This window comes from Perna viridis, chromosome 4, assembly GCF_037379345.1.
Source record: "Perna viridis isolate PV_CMFRI_1.1 ecotype Kerala chromosome 4, ASM3737934v1, whole genome shotgun sequence".
NCBI lineage: Eukaryota > Metazoa > Mollusca > Bivalvia > Mytilida > Mytilidae > Perna > Perna viridis.
In genome coordinates, this window is record NC_142448.1 from 39,617,206 (window position 1) to 39,644,805 (window position 27,600).

The 27,600-nt window shown below is 35.1% G+C and overlaps 2 protein-coding genes across 2 annotated transcripts; one reads left to right on the forward strand and one right to left on the reverse strand.

Moving 5' to 3' along the window:
* Positions 1 to 8,480: 8,480 nt before the first annotated feature.
* LOC148620036 (uncharacterized) lies at positions 8,481 to 9,831 on the reverse strand. Its single transcript, XM_088576978.1, has 3 exons — positions 9,627 to 9,831; positions 9,193 to 9,260; positions 8,481 to 8,682 (listed from the first exon to the last, which is right to left on the reverse strand). The coding sequence occupies exons 1-3, from the start codon at positions 9,719 to 9,721 to the stop codon at positions 8,513 to 8,515; spliced, it is 333 nt and encodes a 110-aa protein (XP_088433104.1). The 5' UTR covers positions 9,722 to 9,831; the 3' UTR covers positions 8,481 to 8,512.
* A 6,334-nt stretch (positions 9,832 to 16,165) lies between these two features.
* On the forward strand, positions 16,166 to 27,502 carry LOC148620037 (large ribosomal subunit protein eL38). Its single transcript, XM_088580614.1, has 5 exons — positions 16,166 to 16,210; positions 16,589 to 16,621; positions 18,570 to 18,630; positions 26,814 to 26,936; positions 27,450 to 27,502. The coding sequence occupies exons 2-5, from the start codon at positions 16,619 to 16,621 to the stop codon at positions 27,473 to 27,475; spliced, it is 213 nt and encodes a 70-aa protein (XP_088436740.1). The 5' UTR covers positions 16,166 to 16,210; positions 16,589 to 16,618; the 3' UTR covers positions 27,476 to 27,502.
* The last annotated feature ends 98 nt before the right edge of the window (positions 27,503 to 27,600 follow it).

Below are 27,600 nucleotides of genomic sequence, written 5' to 3' on the forward strand. Positions count from 1 at the left end.
ATACGTGGAACACTAGTTAACCGTTCCCAGTTCTAAATTTTTAGGTCGAAATTCAATTTATCGACCTCCAGGTCGAAACTGTCTGTTATATCATTCAATCATTGACATAAACCATATCCTTAGATACATCTACCGTTTAACATACTACATTTCTCATGCAGTTGATAAGCTTTATACCACAAGTGATACAAGTTATTCCATAGACACCTATATATATATGTGCCATGCCGTAAAACCGCTTAGTTTCTGGACACCTAGTTCCAGAGAAACGTTCACCAACATAAGCGCCAAAGTTTTATAATATAATTTCAACAATCATGTCTGGTTCAGGAAACATTAGCATTAGCAACGCAGATAAAAACCCATGGAGCACCTACAGCTCTTATATCATAACCAGAGACAAAGCCAAATAGAATGATTATTACAAAAGCAACACACCAGACCACAGACTGACAATACCCGGGAATTCCTATATGGCACCGTCTATGCAAAGTTTCTTTTTTATTTGTCATACCCGAGCTCCCAATGTCACGAGGCGGTAACCGTAATAAAAATAAACGATACAGTGGGTGATATATCAGGATGGTTTCGGAGGTTATGCTACTCTTTCGGCAAAAAATGAGCGGAAAATAATAGCTTGCAACCCCTTTCTTTATATAAGTTTCTTGGTCGAATCTACTGCCTGTTTTTGTAAATATTTGGATCTACCAGAGCCTCATGACATACCTGAAGACAGCTCTCCCAATTAGTACTCAACATTCCTATTTCTATTGTCTCGCAGGGTTTCATTTCTAGCTAAAACAATGAAAGACTGGTTCAATCGAAATAAACATGTACTGATAAGAGGTTAGAGGTCAACTATTTTTAACTGGATCGTTGTTCATACAAACCAAATTAATGGCAATAAAAAATGCTTATTGGGTTTGCTTATTGTCGTAAATAACATAGAATTAAATGTGATATATTAGAAATACCTATAAAGTGGACCTAACTATCTGCATTTGAACCTTAATTGGTATGCCAATGGGACTATTTTCCAGCGGTAGTGCAGGTGCTATAAGGCTGTACAAATCTTACGGCCCTGGCAACCGCTGTATCAATTCTGATCTTCGGTCTAAAAAGTTTTTATTATGTATATTTTTTCATTTGCTAAAAGCATCTTCAAAATTCGTTATATTTGATTTTCTCATGCGCTTCATATCAAAATAAAACACTGCACAGTGGTGGATCATTAAATTTCGAAAAAGGGGGTCCCATGCAGTGAAGATTCCGGATTGGTAAAGGCATTTCCGGTGGAATTGGTTGGTAAAACTAGGTTTGATACCGAAGTAGCGCGGTAAATCTCCAGCTTTCATTATAGTAAGTTGTTTTCCGGTATGATGCTAAACAGGCGGCATATAAAATTGGCACCCGGAAAATCCATGATATAAATCTTCTTGTCGGAAAAAGAATATTTCTCAATAAAATTTGGACAACGGAAATAAAACTTTCTAGGCAGCGCATGAGATTTTTTTGTAACCTTGGTAAAAAAAGTCTGTCTCTCAGGAAGCATCAGTTAAGCCAAACATTGGTTATACTAGCTCTTACACACCTTAACAACTGAGAAAGATATACAGCATACTCACGGGAAACTGGTATATATTATAAATATAGTACTGTACATGAATTGGTAATTTATAATTTTACTATCAGAATCGTATCGTTTGTCATCCTAGCATATTTATGTACCGAGAAGACCGCTGTCGTCGAATTCGAGGTGAAGGTCTAAAAATAACGCGGAAGAAGCTGTGTCAGTGGTCCATAGTTCTAGTCCTAGAAGATAAATATTAAACGGAATTTAGAATATAATCATAGTCAACATATCGATATATACATCGATATGAGAAATTAAAGGATCTAGTTTCTCAAGATTTTAAAGGAACTCCGATTCATATGAATAAAGAAATGGGACGGCTAAGATAGGGGCGCAATTAATATCTATTGGAATGTCGACAATTTTCCGAAAAATAGACAAATAACGGTGTTCACACTTGCATGATGTTTTGTGAGTGTGATCATTAACTATGTAAATATAGAAACATCCATTTAAATTCAACTTTGTTCATGTGTTCTGGAAATAATCACAGACTATTTATTGACTAAGCTTGTAATAAAATGAATTACAGCCAGTAAAATAGTTAATTTCAGGAAATGGAATTAGTTTTCTCTTGACTGAATGACAGTCATCTGATGACTGGACAATTGACAAGGAGGTTTAAAGTTTCTATTAGACACAGATTTAAAAACCTATGGAATGACAGAAGTTTAAATCTCCTTATCAATTATCCAGTAGTTAATCAGGTAATAGTCAACTCTATTTCCTGAAGTTATCCATGTTACTGTCACTATTAATGAAAATCAAAGTGTATAAATAAACCATGAAGTTGAAGGCATTTAATCATGAACATTTATTTGAAGATTTGCGTACAGTTGGTTTTTTTTTTTTTAAAGTACACGACTGTGTTATGGTCACATTTAAAAATAGACTGTTAGTTTTTATTAAACCTATTTTTCTCTAATAATAACATTTTTTTTAATTTGGAATATTGTAAGGATTTTTAAATTATATTGGTTTTAGTTGTTTTGATGGAAATCATGGAAGTATATTTGGGGGTAGCCTCGACAGCAAAAAATAAAGTCTTTGTAGAATAACTATTCATAGTCTTGAATATTTGAATATTCAAGTTTTATATTTTACAAATAAAAAGTCTTTAATCAGTAAAACACGACGTCCCAAGGCAGTTCTTGAATTTTTGATTTAGGTAGAAAGATTCAAAAACATTGATTCATGAGTAGAAGGAGTTTCTTTCGGATGTATAAATAGCTTTACTTATTTCGGGCAAAACATTTTTCTCACTTGGGGGTGGGGAGACATCCACTGGGTCTCTCACTATAAATCCAAGCCGTTTTTTTTTCAGAATTGACTTGAAAGCAAATGCAAATCTTAAGAACAATTATTTTTTGTGTGGCTTATTGATATGCAATATCTGTGACCAGCAGTAACTATAGTTATCGTCATGTTTTTTTTATTTCCATGAAATAAATTTTGTTTTAAAATATACACCATTGTTGATGTATATAAGAAATTTCATGCTTGTTTTTTTTTGAAAGAAAGTATTGATTTTAATAGTTTTAAAAACATGCTTCAAACTTTCGTCACTCAAGATAATAATATTGTGAGATTTCATGAGATTCCAATCCCTGTTATTAAAGTCCCTGGTGTTATGAACAAAATTATTGTGGGAAATTTTATCCGTCGAAAAACATGTCCCTGATGCTAAAAATAGAACATAGGGTCAAATTGCAGATTTTTGCTAATAACTCAAAAGACATTGAACGTTGCAATTAGCTTAAACCTGATACAGGATAGCCATTACATTGGTCAGGATTATGTTGGTTGTAATCGACCAATTGTTTGAAAATTTGATACTATGTTAATAACCACTAAAGGAAGGTTGATGTATTAATTCGAGGTATGTGGCTCCTACAATTTAAAAAGGGGTCAAAAGATGCTTAGACAATTCACCACTTTCTGCATGTGTCCAAGGCAATAAAATATCCATATTGTTCCCATTGTGTTGCATCATGCTGCAGTCTGACACCGTCCCTATTTTGTTCATTTGAACGCGTGAAAGAACCACCTACATTTATACATTGCATGTTTTGAAACTTAAAACCAAGATGCCCTTCAAAATATGATAAATTAGTGAAATGATTTCTGAAATGCCTTATCATTATACAATCTGAAAACCTATATCTTTCTTTAATCATGTTTAATGTTATTTGTTTATCTTTATTATTTTATTTAATTTTCAGAGTTAAGAATGACACCCCAGTCGCGTAGCTGCCGTTAGGCAAAAAAGCTTTTGCCTGCACTTAATTTTGCCATTTTTTTTTAGATAAAATAAATCCAGGAGAGGCAAAAATGATGCTCTAAAACGCTATCTCCGCGGAGCTTCGGGGGGGGGGGGGGCTTCGCCGCCCTGTGACCCGGACCCCCTGCCGTAATTTTGCCTACACTTCAATTTGACCTCAGCTACTCGCCTGACCCCTTTCTTTTCTAACTGTTAATTTGGACTTATTTTTTCTCAGTTGACATTATGGCTTCTTTTTCTTCGGTTTTCTTCTGCCTTAAGTATTCTAGTGATTATTGTATTATAAATTTTCCTTTAAGTTGCTGTTGCATTCGACTGACAACCACAACGCCCCAAACAGAGCCGAAGAAACGAAATAACTACCTAAAATTAAGTCGAGCGCTCGACATAAAAAGTTGAGCGATAATAGGATAATTAAATGGAAAGAGTGAATAACCAAAATATTATTACAAGTGCCGAAGAACGCAAAGATTTAACGAGTGTGCGGAACTTGTTCCGCGCACGAGTTAAATCCTCAAGTGTTCTTGGCACGAGTGATCGTATTTTGGTTACTCACGATAACCAGTTCATTATCCTATTTATTGTATAGATTTTCTTCATATTTTATCGATATTTCCAACATGAACTATAAATTGTGTGATTGGCGGATTGATATAAAAATTGTGACGTTTTGGCGGGAGAAAGACCGAGAGTGAAATTACCGAATTTATTTCACAGTGTGAGTTATTTATTATACTGGGAACATTCGATAAAACACTGCTATTTATATAATAAGTGGCCATAATAAGTCGAGCGCTCGACATAATACGTGGAAAATTAAAAATATTATGTGTCTTAAATGTACCACCGTAAGTTAGTGAGCATTGCTCAGTTTTATTTTTAGTTTAAGGAAATGCCGAGTGTCTCCGGTACATTGTTATCAATCCTGATAGTTCGGTGGCAACCTACATGAACTCTGATAGGTATTTTGCTACCACGACTAGGTTTGATTGGAGTTACCCTTGATTTCCCACGCATATTTCTCCTAATCAGTCCCGTGAAACGGGTTGGGAGTCGACTGTTTTTTTTTTTTTTTTTGGTTTTCTCTTCGATTCTCCCAGTGCTTTATCGCTATCTGATTCCTTGTTGGTTTCGCGTAGTGATGGAGAACTGTTTAATGTGATTTTCCATGCACTCGCTTTCTTCGAGACAGTCGTTTGCACATTTCCATTTACAATGGTGTCATCATCAACATTGCTACAAGAATTTTTTTCTAGAGATTTTTCATTCATGATTCTCTGATTTATTTTTTCAACCGTGTTAATTTCATATTCAGTTGAATATTGGCCTCTTATTGCTTCCTTAGAGTTGGGTGTACTTAGAGTATACTGGCCTCCTGTATCATTCATTGGGATTTGGCTAACATATTTGCCTGGTGTTGCTTCCATTGCAGTTTCTTCCGCACATTGGCCTGTTCTGGCCTCCATCGATATTTCGCAAGCATACTGATCCCTAGTACTTTCAGCAAAGCTTTCAGTATCATGTCGACCTCTAACGGCTTTCATTGATATTTCGCTAATGTAATTACTCTTTGTAACTTCAATTATCATTTTTTTCTACAAAATTGGACATTTGGAGCTTCAACTGACCTTCCGCTAACACACTGGGTATTATCAAAATTTGCACAATACTTCTCTGCAATTGCAACGAAGACTTTCTGGGCAGCGTCGGCGTCATATATCTCGATGGCCTTTTCAATTTCTGTGATTTCATCGGATTGCCTCATATCTAGGGCTTTATCATCTTCACTGCCCAATTCTTCTTCCTCATCTTCATATAAAAAGCGAACAATGGACGATACCCACAGCTGTAATAATCTTCCTCTTGCTTCTGAATGTCCATTGATGCCTGTAAAATTTCCAGTCCCATCTCGAAGTCTTCGTAACGCTAGCGTTGTTCCTGAGAACAATATACCTCTTCTTCAGCTTCGCTTTCGCTCGATTAAGGATCGAGCCATTCTGACGGAACTGGATAACTGGATGTGAATTCAGTGGCAAGGTTACTTCTATTTTCTACAGGGACATCAATTTCAATTTCAATTTCAATTATCTTTTTACTTTGTGAAGTCGTATCTTCGCCATTTACAGGAGTCAGAGTTCTAATGATGGGTCTGCCATATCCAATATTATCAGCATATCTATCGTCGGACGTTGTTGACAAATCCAGCTTTAAATGCGTTAGGTTACTCTGATTTCTCTCGAACATCTCCTGAAGACCTAACGGCTTCGGGTCATGCATTTGAATGCCCGTTGTACAATACAACCGGTCTTTAGCTGTATTAAGCATGTGCTCAGATTTCTCTCTTCTAGCAGTATAGCTATAGTTTCCAACCGGTGCTTCTACAGACCGATAACTGAAAAGACAATGCTCCGATGCGTCTAGATAGTCAGCTTTGATTTCGCCATGCCGTTCAGTTTTGATCATGTTCGCATTGTATCCGACAGTTAACGCATCTTTTCCCTGTGTTGTATCATTGGGTTTCTTCATTTTAGAATGCCTGTTGGATGAAAGGACAGGTTTCCTTTTAAGATTTCTAGGAGCATCGAACCTAATATCAAAAGCTGCTCCAACCCGGACTTGCGCAAGTCGGACTGCGATAACGGTAACCTTTCGACGGCCTTTTCCAAATCATCAGTTGGTCCTGGTTCATTTTGTAAAGCTATGTCACCCATTCCCTGCTGAAGGCCAAGATCTGCATTTAACTTACATTTTTTTCTGTCGACGAATTGTGGCTCATCATCATCATCATTTTTGTCCATTGCAGCTTGAACATCTTCAGTATCCTGGAGGTTTTGATTTTCTGTAGGAATTACACAGTCGTTTAATTTCACAATATCTCCATCTGTCATACTGACAACATGATCGCTACCACTGTTGACATCGATATTTCTGTGCAGGAAAGCCCTTCCGTTCAGGTATATTTTCAAATTTGGTTTAAGTTGCTCCTTGACAGAGTTGCACTTTTAGAAAACGATGTTTTTCTTTCGTATTGGTATCAATAATGACAGCAGTGTGTGTTGGTAACTTGTTTTTTTTTTCAGCTTCTTTCGTGATGTTGTCATTGACTGTAGTGTGAATTGCGAATTCAAAATTCTTTTCGGAACCTTTCCAGTTGACATCGACGCGGACGTTGGTGTGTTCAGGAATATTTACCATAGTTTCTGAACTCTTAACTGACTCTAGGAAAAGATAAAGTGCCATTCTGTTAATTCTGATATCAATACAATCGGTTTTTCCATCACAAGGTCCATGTATACACAATTTCATTGATTGCTAAGTGAGGCCATTTTGATTTAGAACAGATGGGTAACTATTAGATTCTCAGGAAATATAGATCTGTCTCGGTAAGTTCTATATGCCGATCCATGTTATTTTGGAGTTCTCGTATTGCTGTATATTTTTCTTTCTGTGGCAATCCTTGGTCAATGACGCGTTTCTTTATACGAATATGTTTCCGGCGGTTAAATCTTCTGCCTTTAATGATAAGTAGTTTTCTATATCTCATTGTTGTCCAGATGGTCTGGCTAACTCCACTGGTGCTTGACTCTTCAGTGAGTTCCGGGTACGCTTGGAGCTCTTTATGGAGTTCTTTTAAAGATCTTATCTTCTCTTCCATGTCATATTGCTTTCAATCAACCATTGAATAGTCAGCTTTGACGTCACCCAAACTAGTTGATGATCTGTTTACTGGTAACCTTGGGAAACGCTCCAAGTCGTGTTCTTCTTTCAAGGCCGGAAGAATTTCTCTTACTCCTAGATATAGTGCTAGGTTAAAGCGTCGCTTCTCCTCCTCAACGATGCAATGGACCATCAAAGGTCTAGGGTGTTTTGCGACCATTTTACCCCCTCTCCTGAACTGCATTGACCTTTCGCCCATTATAAATGGTGAAGAGAACATTCCTTTCTATAGATCACTTACATATTCAGGAGGAGAGGGTGTTATTCTGAACATGATATTGATGAGATCTGGTGGCAGCCCAGTTTGACGTAAGATTGTTGTTTCTCGATAGTAAGTTGGCATGTACTTTTTCATAAAGGCCATTTCTTTTGCTAAGCATGTTGACTTTGCTTGAAGTTGCCATTTTCTCTTTGGTACGATGAAACGACCAGAATCGTCAAATGTGAACTTTTCCGGACTACTAGCCATTACACTGTTGTTTTGTGCCATGTACTTTGTACTTTGTAACAATTGTACCCGAATTATGGGGTTTTGGTAACGGCACTAAGTCTGGCTGGGCACTTGGCCTGCCACATATTTGAAATTCCATTATTGTTTCGTTTGAATCAACTTCATCTTCTCCGACGACCCTTTCATTTTATATATTCATTTTTATATATTCATTTTAATTATAATTAAAATTATAATTAAAATGAATTGTGATCAGTGGAGCTTTTTGATATGGACAATATGTATGAACAAATGAAAATATATCTAAGACATTGTTCTCAAGTACCAAATCGAGTCGAACAAGTTTTGTAAAAGTGATGTCTTCCATAATCTGTGCGCTATTTTTAGACTTACTCGATACCTAGAAGGTAGTCTTGGAACCTCAAATCCTTTAACCTGGCCTCAAATATCTCGTGTAGCTGTTTTTTTTTTCTGAAATTCGTTCTTCATCCTCCTTGCATATTGGAATGTCACAAAGGATTCTGAAGGCATTGCCCACTGTAGGCTGGATCAGATCATGTTTCCAGGTGTCTGGAGTATTGATGGAGAATTCGATTCGCTCTAATAATAGACACAATGTTTTACAAATTTAAGTACTACTCTGTGTAAGAATCACGAAAAATGTTTGTAAGCTGTGACCTTTAAAATTTGCCATCAAAGTGTTTAGTAGTTAGCCTTTTTCAAAATATTGATAGGTCAAATTTATTTTAAATGCACTGTGGAAAATGGCGGGAAAGTTTCCCACACTTTTTTTCCTTTATAAGCAATCAAATAATAATTATGTCGCAGATGCTTATAGATAAATTTAAAAAAGGTTTTCGTTTGTTTTCTAGATAAATTGAATATATTTGAAACAAAAAAGACCAAATTGAGAAAAAATAAGTGCCACCTATTGCCTGATTCTTACACATAATGGTTCTTAAGAGGATAGGCATAATAAGTTTTCTAAGGCTGATCCAAAAGTAACCTGAACTTTGATTTTCTTCAAATGGAACTTAATTGCAAGTATTAATATGAACATTTTTAGACTGTGTTTCTAGGAAATGGTTTCTGGTAAAATACCAGACTTACCTGAAGTGTGGGCAGTGTTCCACTCCAAAAATTCAAAGAGAAGCTCTTCACAAAGCTTATAAACTTTCCTGAAAATGACATGAAAATATTTAAAAGGCAGAGAATGTTAATGGAGATATCCATTCTATGATCTGATTTTTATTCATTTTTGGGCTTGGTATATGTATTTTTTCGCCCATTTCAATTTTCATCAACATCCTTAGTTAAGTCCATTTTTTCTTTGACCCAGTGGATTGTCAAAACTTAACTGAATAAAAACATATGTTTTAAAAATTAAATTTTCCTTGAAAAGTAATAAAATTTCGCACTTTTACTTAAAAAGTTTTCATCTAGCGTATCAAGAAACGTTAATTACTTCTTTTTTCCTAAGCTTTTTCGTTACATTTATGGGTACTTTTGAAATGTTCAGGACGGTACTTATTACATGTTCTTACTCGTCGTATATCTGCCGTTCTATCCTCCATAGGTCAAAGCAGGTGAGCACGCATCCCAGAATGCTTCTGTCGTAGACTATGGGGAGTCTCCGCATCTATCTTCTTCCAGGATGGCATCGGTTCCGGCTGATCACGCTAATCAAGTATCTTTCGGAACACATTGGAACGTGGTATATTTTTATAATCCCAGGTTGATAGAGTTTTGACTTTGATTTCCACTCGATCTGCAAAGATAAACACACGTTGTTCTGTAATGGATGTTGCGTGTTTTAGGTACCAGTCCATGTAAAATTCAGACATTCAACCCACCGAACAACCGCTACTTTTTCGGTCTACATATGCTATATTTTACATAACTATAGTCATTTCTGTATTAAGATATTTCCTTCGGTGCTGGGAAATTTGGTTAATTTTGCGCAAAATTTGGCCAAATATGAGTAAATGGTAGCGTGGACCACAGGGGCTAGCTCCACTATCAAATATACAGCCCGTCTAGTATACACTTGTCGGAGTGCACATTTGATAATGGGAGCTACTAGTCGGGTTGTATATTTGATAGTGGGAGTAGGCCCCCGTGCTTGCCCCGGACTTGACTTTTTATGAGCAACTCGGCGGGTGTTTCTAGAAAAGCAGAGGACGCTTACCCTACCGGTGCACCTGGTCCATGCTCCCAGTTTTTAGTGGAGTCCGAGTTGCTCATTTACTTTTGTTACTTTGTATGTATGATTTTAGTTACTTTATGTTCTTTGTTGTGTATGTCTGTTTTCCATGTCTGATCTTTGTCCCTGGATTACATTCTTTTGATTACCGCTATAACCTTGGTTTTCTTGATTACTCTTGCACTAACCTATGGATTCCCCCACCCTTGTATGGAATTATGGATCTCTGGATTTCACGAAACAACCAACCTAAACTATTAAAAAACAACATGTTGCAGGCCAGGACCAATACGTACAGATAAGAACAGTTCTAACCTCTCAGAGGAACTGTCAGAAGAGTCTGGTTCTAAAAGTGTCATAGAACAGTTCTAAAGCCAGTTCTTCTGACAGTTCTAGCAAAGCCAGCCCTACGAGAACAGTTCTACTGCTAGTACTGTCCGAACAGCTGGCTTTGGACTGTTCTAAATCTATCATAGAACTGTTCTTCTGACAGTTACTTTAACTACCTCCGCCCACAGTTACGTCATAGACATTACGACGTGGAAAGTGTAAATGTTAACGTTGTAGCGTGGGCGGAAGTAGTTAAATCACACTTCAGACAATCTGGTAACTGGCATGAATGTTTATGTTGTACTTAAGGATTGAAGTACAATGTACAAAGGGGCATATTTAGGGAAATAAAAACAACTCTGAAGTTAATTGCAGCATAGTCACACATTAGTTGAGCCCGGAGGTTTTTTTTAATATGGGTATAAATTTCCACAATTCCATCATGTTCAAAGTCATATTCCCTACTTCCGAAGCTCGGGATGCAGCCATATTTTATCCTGTTTTTGCAAAGTTACCTCCCGTAAGAGCAGGTGTAATTTCGAAGTCTCTCCAATCGATGTTCGGATTCAGATGCAGAAAAAAAGAGGTAACTCGAATGAAAATGGAATCCCCAGCAGACAAACACAACGGTGTTTCTAAAATTTACAGGATGTTTCATATTGTTGGTAGGTTACATAAGGATGGTTTTCATTTGTATCCAGGGTAAAGAAAATTTATGGCAGGGTCAGTAGAACGAGAAATTCCCTTTTGACTTTCGAGATTTTCTAAAGTATCGTCGATATCGGATGGAAAATCTTATGTGTTCTGAACAGACACCTGCTCCAAAGGGAGATAAATGTTGACAAAATGTTGGTCCGCAAGTCGGGAATAGGTCTCAGTATCGTATTAATTTTCCCATAGACTTCTATAGTGAAGTGCATATTTTTAGGATTTTTTAAAAAATATGTAAATTGATTCAATAAAACTTTCACTTATGTAGCATTTCTAAGGACATGTGAAAAAATAATTTCCCGCAAAGAAAATAGGGTGAGTCCACGAAGATCGGACAGAAAAGTAGTCTCGAACTATAAATAGCCATTTTCCCTACTTTCACTTTCGTTTTGTACTCACCAAACCAACCTTTTCAGTGGAACATTTTTATGATATTATGTTAGATTTTCTTTTTAAAAAGTTCTTCATCTTACAGTGTGATGTTTGCTCTATTTTATAAGTCATTGTTCATATCTTTTGACAAAATATTAGTTTGTAGAGAGGCAAAAAGAAAATGCATTATATTTTTATAGCATCCATGTTTTGACGTACACCTGCTTAGGGATATGCAATACGATACTGGTACCAATATACATGTAGAAGCCAAAATGCAATAACAAAAGAAAACTTCACAATATCAATATTAATTGCTACAGGGCCAGGTCATATATGGGCATTTTTGTTTCTTATCTTTCACACTTTGGGCGTTTCGTAAATTATCAGATAATACTTCGGATCGATTTGCAGAATTATATAAATATAGGGTCGTAGTGATTGGGTTTAAAAAAAATTTGGCTTCATTATAGCGGGTTTCAGGAGCTGAGGGTCATTTCAATACGACGGGAATATAAGTTCTCAATCAATAACTAAGATGTGACAGAGCCATCAGTTAAAACAAATGCACGTAAATAACCATTTAAAACGACATGCACGAAATGAGAGAATAAAAAAAAAATCATTAGTCTCCGACTGATTCGATGATTCTATGAACTCCATCCAATTCTATAAGGGGGATAATTCCAATAAGGAATGTCGTCTTAGATGACTGTAAACATAGCTACTACTACAGTAGTTATTTGACATCAATTTGTATTCGAGTCTTATTTCGGCAGGCAGTGATTCCGAAAAGCGGGACCATCTATAGCTACTGGTCAAAAGGAGGAACACTTCAATATTTTCATTTGTTCTGTATAATCAACCGAACATTTCGAGCATCACAGAATCCACCTTTGACAGGGCGATGTATCAATGAAACGGGGTTATTACTCACCACCATTCGGATGCTCCCTGTTCCACACTAAACAATCTAAGACTTGCTGTTCGCTCGTAACCTATGCAATGAAGTAGAAAGTAAAATAAAGTACAAGTAGCATGTTCCACGGAGTGCTATATTCGACACTACTGATACCTGTTGTCTGTCAATAAGTGTTGGAATTAAGTAGCTTAAACGTCTTATAACATTATAAAATTTATTCCCGATAGAGGAAGGATAAAACAGACAGACGTGCCTTGACGTGATATGCATGCTATTTCATCCCAAACAATGTCGTACTTGGTTTTTATTTTGTTTTTGTTTTTGTTGTTTTGTTTTGTTCTTCATAGAAAGAATATTCAACGAGACCATAAGGTACATGTCAATAGCTAGGATTTCATCCTTGATTACCCTTTTTTATTCCTAGTTCTTTTATTAAGTATTGATCGTAGCAATACGCTTTGCAAGCCTTGGTAACAAGAAGCACTCGTATGACCTACGATAAATTGGGATGCTGAATACCAATTGAAAGAACTATCGACGTATTTCATGCGGGCGGATCCAAATATTTACAAACAAGGGGCAGTGGTTCCGATAAAGAAACGGTTCCAGGCTAAAAAAAAATGCAAAAAAAACGTCGCTTTTATCTTTCAATGGCATTAACTCTAACAAAGAATGATCTTACAACTTCGAACCATTGGATACTTTTGTAGAGCTCTTCAAGGAAGAAGATACGTCACATTTATTTTCCAATATTTCTTATAGTTTTTGAGATATATGTAGAAATTGGTGATTTGACCCCTGTGACCTGAAAATAGCAACAGCGGTCATGTTTTTTTGTTATAATCGACATAATTTTCAAAGTAGATACCTTAAAGATGCTGGTGAACACGTTAAGCAGTAATCCACTGAGTGGTTTTAGAGGAGAAGGCTAACGACGACGACGACAGACGCTAAGTGATGTTAATAGCTCACATGACCTTTGACCTGGTGAACTGAAAATGAAGCCATTCTTTGCATAACTTCGTTATTACGAAAGGGTACGTTATATTATTTATGACCACAGAATGCAGTCATTCTTATCCAACATTCCTCTGAACGAAAATAAACAACAGAAAAACTTAAACAAAACAAACAAACACAAGCAAATACAAAATTACGCCGAATCCAAATTAACTAAAAAAACTTACAGCTAGGTTGAAAACAAATTGTGTAGTGATTTTAATCTTAATAGATATTTAGTACATCGTAACATCGGACAGAGGTGACAAATAAAAATATTTTAGAACCTGGCTTATATTAGATTGTGGGTGGTATAGTGATATTGATAATGCATTTTTTTCAGGAATGGTGTTCAGGTTGCCGTCTTGTGCTATTGCTATGTGTAATAATCATTCTACTTGGCTATTTGGCAATGTTTTAAGGAATTATACATGTATGGGATTTCAAAACTAGATGTTTCTCTGATTATATGTGATATAATAGAGCTGTATGTGTTCAAGGTATTTACAAGTGCTTAGCTTGTGTTTCCTTCATCAGACGTTATTGTTGAAATCATATTCTAAACTTAAATGTTTATATTAATGTACATGTCTTTGGAACTATGTCTCAATGAAATATAAGCGCTTTTCATAGAAAATATAAGTGTCTATATCACCTGAGCTAAAGCATATCTATTGAAAAATACTAATAGTTGTAGCTAGATGAGAGGATGCAGGATATGCTGAAGAGTTTTGTGTTCATTTATCTAGGTGTTAGAAGTAAACTGATAATGAACCTGAATATTACGCAAACTTGCACACTGTTACGATGCTACGTGGTTTTTTTTTTATAATACTCTGGAGTCTTTCGTAATCAGAAGGATGAATTTAAGTTTAATGTTAACAAATTACATGAACAGCAAGAAGCGTGTGTTTAGGTATTATTGAAGTCTATCCCGATTCTTTGCATTTTATCTTATCCCTATTTTTGCCATTTGACAATTGTTTGAGGTATAAAAATCCGAACATTCGATATAAATTGATTCAGTACATGAGTACTTTGATCATGACTTGTGGCGGTGCTAAACAAGAATTGTTATTGCACGACGAAAACGTCTCAAATTTGGTATTTTTCTACTAAGATTTCAATTTTCTATCTACATCATGAAACAAAAAGAAAAAAAAACCATTTTTTTTTTTACTAATTTTCCCAAAGAAATGAAAATATTACCCTACCTCTATAAAAACAGATGTAGATATGCTCATTTACAGCATAGACTTCTCCTACAGCGTAAGAGGTTGGAATTCCGTTCCTCCATACCCCAAACTCTTACTTCCGAGCGCCATATTGCATAACGCTCGTTCCGCTGTTCCTTGAAATCGGCAGAATTATAGTAAACTATTTTCCATTTAAAACGTTTTATAAAGTTTCTTTACCATTACACAGAAGAAAGTGACTTAACTAAAGAAAAAACAATGACCTACCCGATGAGAAAATCCAGGAATCCTGGAAATCCTTTGTAAAAGCAGTTAAAATGAACTTAATATTTGGTTTTTAGCTTGTTATTGTGTAATTCCGGTTGATAAAGTTACGGATTTTAAAATTTTGCGAAACGAACATATTAAATTAACCAACGAATTGCCTTTAAAAACCTTTAAGTTCGTTTTGTCAAAAATATATCGTATTCCGTAAAATTAGTGACCTAATTCAAAATTGCTGGTCATTTTGACACCTGGCTTCATTACAAATGTTTTCTAGGTATTTAACAAATATATATGATTTTTATCATTCGATTTCTGGTAGGTTAAAGTTCTTTTATGTAAATAATTGGCATAAAGTATTTTAAAACACATGTTTAGTTAATCAACATTTGCGGTGGCTTTCAACATGTCAGATGCTAGAGGTTAGGATGGTACCAAGCCAGAGAAATAGCTTGCCAGAAAACCTCTAGCATTGCTGGAATACAGCATAGACCTGTATTAAAATTTATAACTATAGGTCTAGATCTGTTTACAGCAAAACAACACCGTGAAACTCACATTTATGACACTTAGAATTAAGAATTTAAGATAACGATGTATCCAACATATCTGCAAAATAAAGTTTTTCGTTTTGGGCCGGACGCTGCTCCATAAAGGGTTTTCTTAGATTTAAAGGAAAAGTACACAGGGAGCAGGTTTACATTGAAAATCCCCGGAGAACAGTTACTATTATATTTGATTTGTTTATCAAAATAATTAATTGATTTTAATTTTCGTTTTTTTTCTGTCAATCGCTACTCTTATTCGTGTATCATTCTCATTTCACGGGCTCATTTACCTCTTCAGCGGGAGTGATTTCACACCCTGGTTCATATTTTATTATTCTACTTGTATTTTTGTATCTTTATTTTTGTTTGTTTGTTTTTGTTTTTTGTTTGATTTTTTGTTGATCATAAGCGGGTGACTATATAGATAGTTATGGAAATATGTCAACTAAACGTAAATGTAAAACAAGGAATTTTACGCATTTCCGAGACCGTTGTGGTGCTTTCTCGAGTAAAAAAATGTTGTTTGTTTTATGTCACGAATGCTCTCCCCTCATTCAGTCTTTCTTCACTTCCTGTTCTGCATGTTAGTGCTGCAAAATATTTATCTCTCATAAGATCGTGTTAAATCTCACTACATTTGCCCCATCCCCTCTTCTTTCACACCCCATCTGATAAATGAAAGCATTGAGCGTTTTATTTTCGTGTATTACATGATTTTTTAATTAAAAGAATGGGCAGCCAGCGATGTCGAATGACCCAACTGTGTTTTTTTACATATTCGAATGGTCAAATAGTAACTCGTCTACACTATCAACTGATGAACGTCCACGTAAAATATTAGCATTAAATTTGTGATTTCCCTTGAATATTTATTTTTGTCTTGATATTTTGAAGGGAATGAAAAATGGTAACTGTACGTATGATACAGTACTCAAACTCAAAATTTCGTCTTCTATTTCAGTAAAAAAGAAGGCAGAAACCTGAAATCAGGATGGTAAGGATATTAAACTCTTCAGATAAGACTACCCTATGGCCTGGTATGGTTTTCAAACAGCCTCCATTTGTGTACAACTAGTAAACTAAAAAAATCGTGTACAATGTGTAATGGTATAGTTGATATAAATCATGCAAGTGGCATGGCACACATGGCATACACATTGTGGTCTTAGTAAGCAATTAATTGCTCTAGATGGAGAATTTTCAGGGTTTGACTGGTATCCTGTGCCACCCTAATTTTGGAGAGGACTACTTGAAAAAATTTCATGGTAGTCCTATGCCTATGGTCTATCTAAATTTTGGCTTATTTTTCATAAGGTCTAAGAATAGAACCATAATGACCATCTGCATACTACCTGTTATTCCTCTCAAGTAGTCCAGTTGGACCACCAAACTAATGAAGTTAGTATCAAACCCTATTGTTATCAAACAGAAATTGTTTTGTTTTTAGCAAAAGTAAATAAAAGGCCAGTGGGGTTAAAAAAATAGTATGAATTAGCCAGCAAAATGATATAGGCCTGTTTACAGTGTCCTGAGCCATTTTAAAAGTGTACTGGCCACCCAGTTACAAACAAAGCATGTCAAGGTCCATGTCGGCCATCCCTGAAATTGAGTAAATGTCATATGGACACGAAGTTTGTAATTAGTTTGCAGCAGATGGTAAAAGAATTATGATACACGCATATGTATAGGAATGGTACAAACAGGACTGCATAATTTTACTCCTAGACAAGCAATTTGAATTAAAAAAAAAAGAATATAAATTGAAAAATCAGACCTACCAACTATATTTTTGTTACAAATATTACCTTGAACAGGTGTTTTATGTTTTATGGCCTAAGAGTTTAGTTAATGTACAGTAGTGCTATAGAATTTTGAACTTATAATCCTTTAAAACTTGGACTTTGTAACATATTTGTACATGTATGTCTGTTGACAATTGCCATCCTGTAGTTACCATATTTTCCAGTCTACAAGTCAATATTTTTTTCAGCAAAGTGTCAGTCTCGACTTATCTAAGGATTTTTCAAGAAAAATGTTTATGGACAATGCTTTCCATCAGATTGTTTTGTTCACTTTCGATTGCTTTAATTCAAAATTTTTGGTAAACTGCAATCAACGAAAGCCGTCACGGCCGTCACTCAAACACTGAAACCAGTGATTGAATTTGAACAATATTGATCATTGCCACTATTGTTTATGAATGAATACAATTATGTTAATAAAAAGTCTGGGACTTTGAAATCCTTAAAATATAAAAAATAAACTCTAGAAGGCATGTTAACAAAACTCTTTTTTAACTTTGAAAACATTATTGAGTGTTTTGGAGTTATCAGTTCTTTAATATGCTAATTTATACCCATTTATGGTATGACGTAATACATTCACACATGGGAATAGCTCAAATTATAATTCAATTTAGGTGTTATCTAAATTCCTAATTGCAACCAAATTTGCGGGTAACAATTATTTTGTATTTTATTTCGTAATACCAGGTTATATTGTTTACTAATTACCGCTCATTATTATAACCAATTCAAACAAATTTCCTGCTTATTTCACACATGGTCACCCTCATTTACTATTTCGTACTTCTGATCTATGGCTTCAGAGCCATTGACGTGCCATTCAATAAATATAAATGAACTTGTGGACAAAGTAAACTTGAACAAAAACACTTTTATTTAATTCAGAAATCTTATACTTAGTAACATCACTGGAGTAACATGCTGTTGAAAACAAACCTCTCATCTCGGATCTCCGCTGACACGTATGATATAAATGCACATGTCTGACCCCTGACTTATCTGCTGAATTCGACGTATCTATTTTTTTCAACGATTTTGGTCAAATTTAGGCAATTCGATTTATACACCACATCGACTTATAGTCAGGAAAATACGGTACATATTTTTGAATAGCAATATTCTATTTTTTTTTTTTAGCCTAAACAGATTATGGAAATAAAAGACTTTCTGCTGACAGCCAGACGAAAGGATGCTAAATGTAAGAATTTGAGTAATCAAACATTATACATTTGTATTTACCACTACGAACAAAGTCTGTGCAAAACATTTGCTGCAGTACAATTGATCCAATATAACTTCTATTTTTACTGAGCAGAATTAAATACACTGGTGCATACTTACATGAAGTATAAAGTCCCCAGAACCATTCTGGAAATTGGTCTCGACCTTAGCATAACTTATTTCTCAATTGAAATATGGTTTTATTGCAATGACTCTTATACCAACAAATATCACTTGTTAAACTTTGGTTGTCTGCAAATTCAGACAGTGGTCTTGAAGTTAATGCAAATTAGAAGAACTTGCACCAGTCAGAGACCAATTATACTTTCCTTATGATACTTTGTGCAGTGCTTTTGCCAATGGTATAATACAGCTCACTACGGCAATTTCCGTCAAGTTCCTATGCCCATGCTATGATGACTTAAGCTTTTGACACCTCTTATGCGAGTGTGTAACACAATGAATAGAACAAGCTTACTGTGTTTCTGATGCTTTGGTGCATATCCACTCACAATTTGAATAAACAAAACTTTTTCAAAACTTGGGGGCCCCGTGCAGGTCCAGGTGTCTAAAGAATAGGCCTGCAGCAGCGCTAAGCTTGTCGTAAAAGGCGACTAAATAGTGCTCAGAAACCTAGCCAGGGGGTAGGCGCTCTGCCCACAGAGCAATTGGGATGTGTGCCCCAGGTGGTGGAATGGGGCTCCCCTGGTGTGTTGCATGCTGGGGTTGTCAGGCTGTAATACGGAAAACCTGACCGCAAACCATAGTGGTGCACTGTGTTGGGAAAGATACCAGATTCTCACACATTAAAGAACGCTGCTGCTGTGGTATTCGATAGGAGTAGGAACCTTAGGAGGCTAAAATGCCCGACCTTACCCATCACCCTTTTTCTAGTGTTAATCGAAGTTTGTCAACCCTGTTATCCATGTGTCCCATCCCTTGTTTTCATTTCATCATCATTCATGTTCATTTTATCATCCATTTCATGTTCATCGCCTGAATATAGCTGAAATATTGCTGCTCGGGCGTTAAACCCCAACAATCAATCAATCAATCAAACTCGGATACGATTTTTCCATATATTTAGTAACAATTCTGCCAGTTTCACATATCTTCTTCCTGAATGGCGCCAAAGACTTGCAAGGACCAACGTCTACTTTTGAAGAGCCTTGTCATATCAGGCAGGTTGAAGAAAATTTTTATTGCCCAAAGTAAAAATTAGGTTGTCCTCTACTAATAATCCATGTTGGAAATTAAGTTGTCCGTTAGGGCAGGTAGCATTGAACATTTACTAGTCTCAGGTTGTAGGTCAGCCTTTAATGTCATACCCTGACTTGTATCTACAAAAGCTTCAGAGGTTCAAATTAACACTGGTCCATGGTCTGCAGGGGTTTCATTAACTTTTTGCAATGCATTTAGTTTTGGTTTTGTAGGAAGTACTTTTCATCATTTTTTTTAATAAAAATATATGAAATTTTAAAATTCAGGAGGTACCTTTCAGTAGCTTAGGAGGGTAAAAGTACCTGGTACCGCCTTTTAATGAAAGGCCTGTGTCTGGGATGCTTAATTTATGAGATTTCATTTACTTGGGTTTTATCTCTACCTTACTTTACATTTACTATCTTTGAAGACTTTATAGTTTTTATGAGTAAAACTTTCAGTTAGGACACAACAAATCCTGGACATCTCCCTTGAAGTGTAAATTTGAATCCCTGTTTTTTGATAGTTGGTTAAGGATAACTTGTATCATCTTTGTGTGTAATAATAATCTCTGCTATTGGGACATGATTTTCTAAAGGTGAAACTCTCATTTTTATGAATTTTCTTTTTATATTAAATAATTTTTATCCCATTGTAAGGTTAATATTAGGAACATTTCCAATAGAACATTCCAGCTTTCATGTTAATACATAAAAGAATTCTTTGAATTTATTTTGTCTAGAACTAAATAATTTTACATAGATGATAGTTGACTAAGACAGAGAAGTGTAAAGCTTGACTCCAACCTATAATTTAGCTTTCTGTTATATAAAGAGGGAAATACTGTCACTTTAACATAACTATTTTTGAAAAACAAAAATGCTCTTGCATATTGATTCTTCAGAGTCAAAAGAAGAATTTTGGAACTTAAAGTACACCTTTGTCATGATGACTTCAGCATTTGACACCTCTTAAGTGAGTGTGTAACACAATGAATAGAGCAAGCTTACTGTGTTTCTGATGCTTTGGTATTATAAGTTTCTCTCACAGGAGTACAAATAAGTGAATTTATCCAGCTAGTTACACTGGCAAGTTTTGCAGAAACTGAATTGGCTCTAAATAATGTTAATTTGCTGTAATCATACTTCGAACACTATAAAACACTAAAAAACGTCTTAAATTAGAAGGCCAAGCAGGCATGCTCTTTAAAACACATCTAAAACTACTATAAGAAGCTTTGCAATTTTAATTGGGAAATTTTGTCCCAATCAATTTACTTCTTAACACTACCAAGCCACTCAAAAGTCTGGTTGGATTTGTGAAGATAAGTTTTCTATTAATCATCAGAAGTGAAAATTCAGATCAACATGAAAAAAGGGATATAATGTAACGAGTGGAAGCCAAAAATCCCTTCCTCTATTTACAGACATCATTTTCTTCGGCTTGAAAGCAGAATTCCACTTTTTTCAAATGCAGAATTTACTGATACACTTCTTTTTTACAATATGTTTACTTACGATTTTGACAATTTGTTCCTTTTTTTTCTTGGCCCTGTAAAGCCATGTCTGTATACATGTATATAAAAACTCGTGTCTCAAATGTTTATATATTGTGAACCAGTTCACTTTATTATTTTTAGATAGTAGCAGTTCAAAAATTAATTGTCTTCAGAAAAAAAACCAAAAGAATTTCAGGTCCATATTGGTTCTGAAGCGAGAAATTTGGAACAAAATAAACCTTTGCTATGATGACTTAAGCTTTTGACACCTCTTATGCGAGTGTATAAGGCACAATGAATATACTCAGCTTACTTAGTTTCTGATGCATTGGTAATACATAGCAATATCTTAAGCATTTTGTTTTTTTCTCTTTATTTTCTACCATTAGATATGAAATCAAATCTATCAAATCAATTCCTCCTCCTCCATCATGTGAAGTGTTTCTCTCAATAGCCAACTATCTGCTAGGTGTCTTGCAAATAGGAGGACCTGCTAAATCTTCCAGAGCACTTTATCTCCTGCTTTTCAATTTCTCAGTGTACTTGCCACTTCTTTTGTGTTGAGCAAAGAAGCAAATTGTTTTTTGCCCATCGTCCTTTTCTTGTTCGCTGCACTGTTTGTCGAAGGACTACTCAAGGATAACATCCTTAATGGGAGAAATTTTACAACTTGTAACTTTTTCCTGAAAAGAAGACATCCTCAAAATGAATAAAATCAGTTAACTGTTTCTGATGCTTTGGTATTATTAATTTGTCACACAGTGTTAAAAATAAAATAATTCTCCAACTGGTAAAGCAGGCAATTTTTGCAGAAACTGAATTGGCTCCAAATAAAGTTTACTTGCTCTTATCATTTTTTGTACAAAAAAACTTTAATTAATTGGCTAAGCAGGCAAGCTCTGTATGAAACACATGTAAAACTTAAAAATAAGCTTAACAATTTAATTTGGAAAACTTGGTCCTAACCACCCCTGTACCCATCCCAACCTCCTGAAAGTCTCTGAAGTTTGGCCTGGTTTGATTTGTGAAAATGAATTGAAAGTATATCAATATTGGCAAGAAATCTTGAACAATATACACCTTTGCTATGATGACTTAAGCTTTTGACACCTCTTATGCGAGTGTATAAGGCACAATGAATATACTCAGCTTACTTAGTTTCTGATGCATTGGTAATACATAGCAATATCTTAAGCATTTTGTTTTTTTCTCTTTATTTTCTACCATTAGATATGAAATCAAATCTATCAAATCAATTCCTCCTCCTCCATCATGTGAAGTGTTTCTCTCAATAGCCAACTATCTGCTAGGTGTTGCAAACAGGAGGACCTGCTAAGTCTTCCAGAGCACTTTATCTCCTGCTTTTCAATTTCTCAGTGTACTTGCCACTTCTTTTGTGTTGAGCAAAGAAGCAAATTGTTTTTTGCCCATCATCCTTTTCTTGTTCGCTGCACTGTTTGTCGAAGGACTACTCCTCAAGGATAAAACTTCCTTAAATGGGAGAAATTTTACAACTTGTAACTTTTTCCTGAAAAGAAGACATCCTCAAAATGAATAAAATCAGTTAACTGTTTCTGATGCTTTGGTATTATTAATTTCTCACACAGTGTTAAAAATAAAATAATTCTCCAACTGGTAAAGCAGGCAATTTTTGCAGAAACTGAATTGGCTCCAAATAAAGTTTACTTGCTCTTATCATTTTTTGTACAAAAAAAAACTTTAATTAATTGGCTAAGCAGGCAAGCTCTGTATGAAACACATGTAAAACTTAAAAATAAGCTTAACAATTTAATTTGGAAAACTTGGTCCTAACCACCCCTGTACCCATCCCAACCTCCTGCAAGTCTCTGAAGTTTGGCCTGGTTTGATTTGTGAAAATGGATTGAAAGTATATCAATATTGGCAAGAAATCTTGAACAATATACACCTTTGCTATGATGACTTAAGCTTTTGACACCTCTTATGCGAGTGTGTAAGGCACAATGAATAAAATCAGCTTACTTAGTTTCTGATGCATTGGTAATACCTAGCAATATCTTAAGCATTTTGTTTTTAGCTCACCTGGCCAATGGCCATGTGAGCTATTGCCATCACTTGGCATCCGTCGTCGTCAGGGTCAGACAGTAGTTTTTCACATACATCTCCTAAACCGTTCAGTGTAGCTGAATTCTGGCAAGGGTAAAAGTGTTCAGCATGATGAACTCTATCTCTGGTCAAATTTTGGTTTTAATTCATTAAACCATGTTTGAGTTATTGCCCTTTGTCAACAATTTTTGCTATTTTTAATGTTATTTCTTTCAAAAATCTTCTCCTCTGACACTACTTGACCAATTGAAACCAAAGTTGGTATGAATGTTCCTTGGGGTATCCTGCATAGACCTGAAGTGGGGATTTTTGATTTGTCAAAAAACATGGCGGCCTTTACTAAAAATAGAACATAGGGGTCAGACAGTAGTTTTTCACATATATCTCCAAAACCTTTAGTTTTATCCAAATTCCTTGTAAGAGTTATTGCCTTTGAAAGGGGAAAAATGGTTTTTTTTAATAGTTTTCAGTCAATATCTTGAAAACTATGATACATTAAAAGAAACTTTCAATTGTTGAAAAGATCTTGTGACAAGTCCTACCAAAGACTTCTTGAGTCAAAATTGTTGGACAACTTCTTGTTTAATTAATTGCCTTTGAAAGGCAAAATTCAACAAGGTGAGCGATTCAGGCTGCTGGGAGCCTCTTGTTTTCTCTTTATTTTTTACCATTAAATATGGAATCAAATCTTATCAAATCAATTCCTGCTCCTCCGTCATGTGAAGTGTTTCAACTACCAACTCTTCTAGCTGTCTTGCAAGTAGGAGGCAGTGATTGGGATTAAAATTTTGCCAATGGGACTATGGCCCCCTTACCCTTCAATTCAATGGGACATTTTCAATTCCAATGGGCCATTCAAATGTTTATTAAGAGTTAACAATTAATGTGTCAATTAATTGTCACATCAAATTACTTCTTTTCTGTTGATAGAGTTTTTATACTGATGTATTGTCTACTGCTTTATCATAGTCCACAGATTCCCCACCAGTTAGACTCTAACTTTGCTATTAAAGTAGTTAATCATAAATGATAGGAAAGAGTCAATTTTTTTTTGTTTGGCTGCAATCAGATTTGGGATTTATTTATTTTTTTGGGGAGGGGGTGCTTTAGGACCAGAAAATATGACCCCACCATTATCAATATTTTCAATAGGGGGTTCATAATCGTGTCCAGCTTCCAAGTAAGTTTCTACAACAATTGCAGTTTGATTCTGGTACACATGTAATTACCATCATTAATATTTTTTAGGCCTTGAAAAAGATAATTTCTTCTGTTCTGGGTCTAGCTTAAAATGTCTTTGGTGGCATTTTCAATTTCAAATGGGACTGCCAGATAAATATTGCTGACATGCAACTACAAATGTAGTGACTCTGGGGTAGTGACAAAATTACCCACATTTGGTTTACACTCAAGTTTGATGTACAAAAATAAATGATAAATTACTTTTTATGTCATTTTGAGACAAAGTTAATGAGAAGTAAAGGAATTTTCAAAGCAGCAATTTTTTCTGGCATTTGAACTTTCATACTTGAGTGGTCAGTGATCAACATTTACTCCACGTGCGGTGCCTGATTAGTGTAATTGGCGAATAAGGTGATTGTTTACACAAAATTTTGACACCTGTTGAGAGTTGTAATTAAGTTGGGGTAATTTAATTGTCACTTTCACCACTTGAACCTGTGTTGGGCTTACAGCTCTTAATGTTTTTTGTGTGTTCAAGGATTTCAGGTGATGAAATGAAACTCAATTATTTTCATCATTCAGGAAAGTCTTTCGTCATTGGCGAAAATGACGAGCACTTGGAAAATCACTGAATCAAAACATCCGCTGCAGCTAATAAAAACATTGTTAAAAGACACATTCATGCCTCTTTTTACAGTCACAAGTAGTTGACAACACTCCACCATCAATGATAAAAACTTAAGGTGTGCACATGATGCAACACATTAGTCACTCAATGTGCCATTTTAAGAGGAAATATGACTATGGCACATGGCGCATGGTAATCCCAATCACTAAGGGGGAACTGCTAACTCTTCCGGAGCACTTACTCTCCTGCTTTTCAATTTCTCAGTGTACTTGCTACTTCTTTTGTGTTGTGTAACACAATAAATAGAACAAGCTTACTGTGTTTCTGATGCTTTGGTATATTATTAGCTTCTCACACAGGGTTTACTTGCTCATATATTTTTAACAGAAAATGGTCATTAATTAAGTGGCCAAGCAGGCAAGCTCAATTTGAAACAACATGTGAAACTGTTGAAAACAAGGGTAACAAACTTGGTCTTTATCACCCCCTCACCCCTCCAGCCTGGTTTGATTTGTAAATATCTGTCTTGATGTAATTATACAAATAATTATCAGATCAACAACAAAATAATTGAATAATAATTATGGTATAGGAAGTACATATGTAAGTCGTGACTTGTGAATATGTACATGTACGTGTGTACACGATACTTCAGTACTAGATTCATGTAACAAAAAAAAAATTCAAGGAGTTGACAATTAAATTGGCTGAAGAAAACATTTAATACATTTCTTGAAAAACAAAAATTTATGCGCAAATTGATTTTAAATAAGGTATAGGTACATGTATGTAAGAAGTCGTGATCAGTATACACCTTTGCTATGATGACTTGAGCTTTTGACACCTCTTATGCGAGTGTGTAAGGCACAATGAATATAACAAGCTTACTGTGATTCTGAAGCAATGGTGATATTTTTTTTTCTCTCATTCTATGGTTTATATAAGAAATATCTAAGAGCATTTATCTATGATTCAGGCTTTCAAGTTTTAGTATTAGGAAATTCGAGAGTGAATAACCAAAATATGATCACAAGTGCCGAAGAACACCTAGATTTAATGAGTGTGCAGAACTTGTTCCACACAGGAGTTAAATCTTAGTGTGTTCCCATATATTTTTTAATAGATTTTCTCCCTAGTTTATTGCTATTTTCTACATTAATTTTGTAATCGGCAGATTGATATTCATGTTGTGTTAATGACATTTGACAGGAGGAAGTTGGAGAGTGGACTTTGAGTTTGAAATGTATATATATAGTGATTTCATCTGTAAGTTTCTTGTTAAAACTTGTGAATTTTATTACAGTTAGTATTACTTACTGCCTAGTCTTTACGTACCAGATGGTGATATAAGTCTTGTAACCTCTGTCTCCCATTGCAGTGATGACTTGAGCTTTTGACACCTCTTATGGGAGTGTTAGACACAATGAATATAACAAGCTTACTATGTTTCTGATACAATGGGGAATAAGAAAAAAACTTAGAATAGATATAATAGGTAAAAAGGAGATAGACTAAGAAATACATGTATACATGCTCATAAATACCTCTTAACCATTTTTTTTTGCAGCTGTTAAAATCAAGAAGAACAGAGAAAATGTGAAATTCAAGGTACGATGCAGTCGTTACCTGTATACCCTTGTCATTCAGGACAGAGAAAAGGCAGAAAAACTCAGGCAATCTCTTCCACCAGGTAGGTTTTTATATTCATCCACACAAATATGTTTAGATTTAAATGAAAGTAAAACAATACTCTAGATTATGCAATGAAGCTCTTAGGGTGGGTGCTGCATCTGTTTGTTTACTCTCTGAAATATATTGAAATTCCCTTAATTGTTACAAATTTTTGTTCCAAAATACAAATTAAAAGAGTTCTCCAGAAATAACACTGGAACAAGACCTTATTTAAATATCAATATTAAATATGAGGTAGCATTGCTGTTAGAGAATAATAACGGGTAATGGAAATTCATAAGAGATGAAAACATATTATACTTGCACATGTATTTTGAAAATTTTGAAAATGATAACTTGCAGTAACAAGTTCAAAGCTCATTTCTGAATGACAATTTCACTTCTTGCTTGATTTCTGCAATTCAGAGCTGCTTAAAGTTGTTGGACTATACAAACTACAGCACACTCAGCATCATGCTTTTTGACGAATTTTGATATATTTATCTTACCAATTTCTTTTTGTATTTTGTAGGTCTGGCTGTGAAAGACTTAAAGTAAACAAATAAAAAAATGAAAAAAAGCAAAGTGGGTTTTATGTTATAAGACTGCTTCATCAATGAAAAAAGTATAATGCTATAGACTCATTCTGCAATTCTGTTTCTCCTGCATTTGTGTTGTAAGCT